The 7,611-nt window shown below is 48.7% G+C and overlaps 1 protein-coding gene across 3 annotated transcripts in view; it reads right to left on the reverse strand.

Moving 5' to 3' along the window:
- The window catches only part of sik3 (SIK family kinase 3), a 67,495-nt gene extending 62,442 nt beyond the window's left edge, over nt 1-5,053 (reverse strand). For 2 of the 3 annotated variants that reach the window (XM_079886468.1, XM_079886466.1), the window contains exon 1: nt 4,762-5,052. In XM_079886468.1, the coding sequence (XP_079742594.1) occupies nt 4,762-4,998 (237 nt within the window). In that variant the 5' untranslated portion in view covers nt 4,999-5,052. Of the gene's footprint in view, nt 1-4,761 lie in introns of all 3 variants that reach the window. The other variant, XM_079886467.1, reaches the window with a different exon arrangement.
- Nucleotides 5,054-7,611: the final 2,558 nt, after the last annotated feature.

The raw sequence follows: 7,611 nt of genomic DNA on the forward strand, positions 1-7,611 counted from the left end.
AAAATATGTAAAGATGTAAAATAAGTCTCTGATGTTCCCAGAGTTTTAGCTCAAAATACCCCACAGGTTTTAGTGTGTGTCCCTTTAAATGCAAATGAGCCGCTGCTCCGCCCCCTTTCCAGAGAGGGCGGAGCTTCAGGAGCTCAAGCAACACCACAGGACAATCTCTCGCTCTGAGACTGAGGAACAGGTGTAGTTCATATTCAGAGTTTTATGAAGTTTACTGTACATCACACACACACACACACACACACAAAGCATCTGTTTCACTCCAGAAGATCACAGTAAGAGCTGAACACAGCAGAGGAAGTGTGTATTAAAGCGACACTAAAGCGCTGTTCCTCTGCGCTGCCCCTACAGGCTGGAGGAGGAAGTGTCCATTACGGCTGTCGTGAACACTGTCGCACACACACTCGCTGTTGAGCCAGCGCCGGCTTTAGACTGAACGACGTCCACAGACAAGGTCAAGTGTGTTGGCTGATTTTATGAAAGTTTGATGCGACATCAGAAACGAAGAAAAACTAAATAATGACTATTGTAACGCTTGCCGTAAAGCTAGTCAAATTTGTAGTTTCTCACGTCTCATTGGAACTACAGAAAGCCGCTCGATCTGGCAGACATCGTGCGGTTACAGTGTGTTAGCATGTCCAGCGTGCGGTTACAGCGTGTTAGCATGTCCAGCGTGCGGTTACAGCGTGTTAGCATGTCCAGTGTGCGGTTACAGCATGTTAGCATGTCCAGCGTGCGGTTACAGCGTGTTAGCATGTCCAGCGTGCGGTTACAGCGTGTTAGCATGTCCAGTGTGCGGTTACAGCATGTTAGCATGTCCAGCGTGCGGTTACAGCGTGTTAGCATGTCCAGCGTGCGGTTACAGCGTGTTAGCATGTCCAGTGTGCGGTTACAGCATGTTAGCATGTCCACCGCGCGGCTACAGCGTGTTAGCATGTTCAGCGTGCGGTTACAGCGTGTTAGCATGTCCAGCGTGCGGTTACAGCGTGTTAGCATGTCCAGTGTGCGGTTTCAGCATGTTAGCATGTCCACCGCGCTGTATAGCGTGTTAGCATGTCCACCGCGCGGCTACAGCGTGTTAGCATGTCCACCGCGCGACTACAGCATGTTAGCATGTCCAGCGTGCGGTTACAGCATGTTAGCATGTCCAGCGTGCAGTTACAACGTGTTAGTATGTCCAGCGTGCGGTTACAGCGTGTTAGTATGTCCACCGCGCAGTTACAGCGTGTTAGCATGTCCAGCGTGCGGTTACAGCGTGTTAGCATGTCCAGTGTGCGGTTACAGCATGTTAGCATGTCCAACGTGCAGTTACAACGTGTTAGCATGTCCAGCGTGCGGTTACAGCGTGTTAGCATGTCCACCGCGCGGCTACAGCGTGTTAGCATGTCCACCGCGCGGCTACAGCGTGTTAGCATGTCCAGCGTGCAGTTACAACGTGTTAGTATGTCCAGCGTGCGGTTACAGCGTGTTAGTATGTCCACCGCGCAGTTACAGCGTGTTAGCATGTCCAGCGTGCGGTTACAGCGTGTTAGCATGTCCACCGCGCGGCTACAGCGTGTTAGCATGTCCAGTGTGCGGTTACAGCATGTTAGCATGTCCACCGCGCGGCTACAGCGTGTTAGTATGTCCACCGCGCAGTTACAGCGTGTTAGCATGTCCAGCGTGCGGTTACAGCGTGTTAGCATGTCCACCGCGCGGCTACAGCGTGTTAGCATGTCCAGTGTGCGGTTACAGCATGTTAGCATGTCCACCGCGCGGTTACAGCGTGTTAGTATGTCCAGTGTGCGGTTACAGCATGTTAGCATGTCCACCGCACGGTTACAGCGTGTTAGTATGTCCACCACGCAGTTACAGCGTGTTAGCATGTCCAGTGTGCGGTTACAGCATGTTAGCATGTCCACCGCGCGGTTACAGCGTGTTAGTATGTCCACCGCGCAGTTACAGCGTGTTAGCATGTCCAGCATGCGGTTACAGCGTGTTAGCATGTCCAGTGTGCGGTTACAGCATGTTAGCATGTCCACCGCGCGGCTACAGCGTGTTAACATGTTCAGCGTGCGGTTACAGCATGTTAGCATGTCCACCGCGCGGCTACAGCGTGTTAGCATGTCCACCGCGTGGCTACAGCGTGTTAGCATGTTCAGCGTGCGGTTACAGCGTGTTAGCATGTTCAGTGTGTTAGCATGTTCAGCGTGCGGCTACAGCGTGTTAGCATGTTCAGCCTGCGGTTACAGAGTGTTAGCATGTTCAGCGTGTTAGCATGTTCAGCGTGCGGTTACAGCGTGTTAGCATGTTCAGCGTGTTAGCATGTTCAGTGTGCGGTTACAGCGTGTTAGCATGTTCAGCGTGCGGCTACAGCGTGTTAGCATGTTCAGCGTGCGGTTACAGAGTGTTAGCATGTTCAGCGTGTTAGCATGTTCAGCGTGCGGTTACAGAGTGTTAGCATGTTCAGCGTGTTAGCATGTTCAGTGTGCGGTTACAGAGTGTTAGCATGTTCAGCGTGTTAGCATGTTCAGTGTGCGGTTACAGCGTGCTAGCATGTTCAGCGTGTTAGCATGTTCAGTGTGCGGTTACAGCGTGCTAGCATGTTCAGCGTGTTAGCATGTTCAGTGTGCGGTTACAGCGTGTTAGCATGTTCAGCGTGCGGCTACAGCGTGTTAGCATGTTCAGCGTGCGGTTACAGAGTGTTAGCATGTTCAGCGTGTTAGCATGTTCAGCGTGCGGTTACAGAGTGTTAGCATGTTCAGCGTGTTAGCATGTTCAGTGTGCGGTTACAGAGTGTTAGCATGTTCAGCGTGTTAGCATGTTCAGCGTGCGGTTACAGAGTGTTAGCATGTTCAGCGTGTTAGCATGTTCAGCGTGCGGTTACAGCGTGCTAGCATGTTCAGCGTGTTAGCATGTTCAGTGTGCGGTTACAGCGTGTTAGCATGTTCAGCGTGCGGCTACAGCGTGTTAGCATGTTCAGCGTGCGGTTACAGAGTGTTAGCATGTTCAGCGTGTTAGCATGTTCAGCGCTACGGCGCGAGGAACCACTGAAGTCTCTCTCTCTCCTTCATATCATCATCAACACACGAGAACTACACCAGCGTCACGCGTATGAGTGTGTGTGGGGTCGATCTCATGCACCGTGAGCTTTAATCACACTGACACAGTGTGTGTGAGAATATCCAGTGCAACACACACACACACACACACACACCTTAGCACACATGATCATAATCGTCACACACAACAGCAACAAAACCACAGATATCAGCGGAGGATATCGCTGACATTCAGGCATTAGCATATGAATACATAGATACAGCTGTGTGTGTGTGTGTGTGTGTGTGTGTGTGTGTGTGTGCGTTTCAGGAGAGAGTGTGTGTGTGTGTGTGTTTCAGGAGTGTGTGTGTGTGTGTGTGTGTGAGTGTGTGTGTGTGTGTGTTTCAGGAGTGAGTGAGTGTGTGTGTGTATGTGTGTGTTTCTGGATGAGGTATGGGACGAGTGTTAGTGAGTGTGTGTGTGTGTGTGTGTGTGTGTGTGTGTCAGTGTTAAGAGGAGTTAAAACTGGGGAATCCTGGAGCTGACCTGCAGTGATCCGGGCAAACCAGGACACACACACACACACACACACACACACACACACACGAGTGAAGCGCACAGCTGCCCACATGACACCTACACTGTACAAACACACACAGATGAACAAAGATCAACACTAAACACACAGACGAGTGTGTGAGGATGATGATGATGATGATGGACTCGGTTCTGATTGTTATGATCAAATCAAATACAATATCAATATCAAATACTGCAGTACTCACACACACACACACACACACACACACACACACACACACACACACACACACACTTCAGAAGTGCTGAGAATCATCAAAACGTGTATGCACTGATCCATTATTTCCCTGTCTATCCCTCTCTCTCTCTATTCCTCTCTCTATCTATCTCTCCCTCTCTCTCTATCCCTCTCTCTCTCTATCTCTCCCTCTCTCTCTATCACTCTCTCTCTCTATCTCTCCCTCTCTCTCTATCCCTCTCTCTATCTATCTATCTCTCCCTCTCTCTCTATCTGTCTATCCCTCTCTCTATCTATCTTTCTATCCCTCGCTCTCTATCTATCTATATCCCTCTCTCTATCTATCTATATCCCTCTCTCTATCTGTCTATCCCTCTCTCTATCTGTCTATCCCTCTCTATCTGTTTATCTATCTATCCCTCTCTCTATCTATCCCTCTCTCTCTATCTATATATATATCCCTCTCTCTATCTATCCATTTATCTATCCATTTATCTATCCCTCTCTCTCTCTCTCTCTCTCTCTCTATCTATCTATCTATCTCTCTCTCTATCTATCTATCCCTCTCTCTCTCTATCTATCTGTCTATCCCTCTCTTCTCCCACAACAGCATCACTGCTGCAATAAGACAACATGAATTACAGTTAACAACCCACATCTACACACATACTGACATATCTACACACTCTCATAACACACACACACACTATCATACAATCCCCATATACGCAATCTACACACACCAACAAACACATACACAATCCATTCGCAACACACACACACACACACATACACATCTACACACAATTTTCACAGACGCGCGCACGGACGCGAGCGCAGGCCGCATCTCTCTCTCTCTCTCTCTGTGTGTGTGTGTTCGGTGTCTCCGCTGGCCAGCGCGCGCGTCAGTGCGTGTATCGCGCCGCATCTTAAAGCGTTAACGCGTCCCTCACCTTTGCTTTGGTGATCATGTGCGTGGCGAGTTTGACCACAGCGAAGTTGCCCTTCCCGATGGTGCGCTCCATCTCGTAGTACCCGACGCGCACGGGGGGCGGGCGACTGACGCTCGCGTTCGGGTGGTGTATGGGGGCGTTGGGCTGCGCTCGCTCGCGGCTCGGGTTGGGGTGCGGGTTCTGGTTCGGGTTGGGGTTCGGGAGCCCGGCGGCGGGCCCGCTCGACACGGCCGCCATCTTCTGCCCTCTCTCTGCGGGAACAACAAGCGAGGACGCGCAGCGCGCTCCCCGTGACACGCCCCCGCCGTGCGTCACGACGCGAGCTCCGCCCCTTTCCGCAGCGCGCTCTCATGGATGTCGCCGTGGCAACCGATAGCGTAACAATGACTTCATTGCCCGCGCGAGCGCGTGTCTCGGTCGCCTTGGCGACGGAACGTGTGCGCGCATGCGCGTGTGTGTTTGGTGTATTATATTCTTCAGATCTCTCGCTGTCTAATGCTCGAATGCGCTGAGGAAACTATTGCCATGACAACAACAAGTTCCCTGCATATACCCCCCCCCCCTTCCAACCGGAAACGCGCTCGGAGACAGGAATGTGGGAACCGTGAATGCGCAACTCCTCATGCACGAGCCTCAGAGCATGCGCATCTATCTATCTATATATCTATCTATCTATCTATCTATCTATCTATCTATCTTTACAGTTGTTTAATATGGTATATTTGCATTGTGTAGTGGCCTATAGATGCTCAAGCCATGATCTCAGTTGTGTTTTAAAATCACCTCAGTTTTTTAACATTATGTATCAAATGTAAATTCATGTCCCTCTTACACTTAATATTGTCGCATTTTTCTGATTAAATAAACATTACAAAAAAGGAGACCCAATACAATTCTATTTTGTATATTTACGCTATGTAAATAATGCTCTATTTATTAATACCATCAAGTTAGTGTTTTTTTTGCATTGAAAAAATGCACCCCCCCACACACACACACACACACACTCACACACACACACACACACACACACACACACACACACACACACACACACACACACACTCACTCACACACACACACACACACACACACACTCACACACACCACACACACACACACTCACACACTCACACACACACACACACTCCCACACACACACAGACACACACACACACACTCACACACACACTCACACACACACACACACACTCACACACACACTCACACACACACACACACACACACACACACACACACTCACACACACACTCACACACACACACACACACACACACACACTCACACACACACACACACACACACACACTCACACACACACACACACACACACACACACTCACACACACACTCACACACACACACACACACACACACACACACTCACTCACACACACACTCACACACACACACACACACACACACACACACACACTCACACACACACTCACACACACACACACACTCACACACACACACACACACACACACACACACACACACACACACACACTCACACACACACACACACACACACACACACACACTCACACACACACACACACACACACACACACACACACACACACACACGCTAACCCCAGCGCTCGAGAGGGTGTGTTGACACTGGAGCAAGCGTCCCGCTGTATCTTCACCTGCAGGTGTCGCTGTGGGGACAAACCGGTCATTCGTCCACTCTTTAAAGCTACACTGTAGGATTTTCTCCTATCTAGCGGTGAAATTCCGAGGGCGTTTTAACACATACGGTGGCCGTATTACTTCAGATCTGCCGGCAGTCGCGAGTAATCTCCCCCTCGCGTTCGTCTCGGCGCCACTGAGTGTCAAAACGCGAAAGGCGAAGCTTGAGTTTCCAGGTATGTCCCTCCTTGGCTAATGTATTTTCAAGATGGAGGCGCAACATGGCTGCCGCCATTCGAGCGACTCGCTCGTGTGTGTATTCTAAATGGCAGATTCTACGCTTACGAGAATACTTGATTAGTTGGTAGACGTAATTACACATTAATGAGCACATATCATTTTGAAAGAACAAAGTGTTTTTTGCTAAGAATCAACTTAAAAAATTACACAGTGTAGCTTTAAAAGTAGAGTGTGTGCTCTGAAATCGCCTACCCTACCTTTAATGTCACATTTTGTAATATTTGCGTTTTATTTATTTATTATCATTATTATTATCATTATATTATTGTTATTATTTTCTCGTTTCACAGTTTTTGAGGAGGCACTGATATTCTAATAGCCCTTGATATATATATATGCTATAACTATGGTATACCGCAGCTCAGGCTGTGGACGTCAGAGTTCATCCAATCAACCGGAAGCATCTCAGAAACATGACGTTTGACTTCCTGCATCTGGGTATCAAAACGTCAGCAAAGAGCAAACCCTCATCTGCAGATACTGGAGGAAACCACAGAGAGCACAGCAAGCACATATAGATGTGTGTGTGTGTGTGTGTGTGTGTGTGTGTATAGGCGTCTCTCATCACAAAACCAAACATCTTTCTCTCAATTAACTTCTCAGTTGCAAGGCATTTTACACAAAATATTGCCATAAATATGTTCTGAACACGCCAGAATAGTTACATTTACAGTCAGATTGCAAACATATTATTATGAATGAATCACTATGATTCAAAGCCCAGGCTGTTCTGAAATCAGTGCTTTTTTGAATGTGTTTATAATGTAAGGTCTCACAGATGATGATCGTAAACAAACTCCCGTCATGAGCGTCAACGTGACCAGTCACGTGTGTCATTCCGCTCTGCCATTGGCTGAACAGAGGATCCATCCCGACAGCAGCTGTAATTCA

Source organism: Squalius cephalus (genome assembly GCF_949319135.1).
Source record: "Squalius cephalus genome assembly, chromosome: 11".
Lineage (NCBI taxonomy): Eukaryota > Metazoa > Chordata > Actinopteri > Cypriniformes > Leuciscidae > Squalius > Squalius cephalus.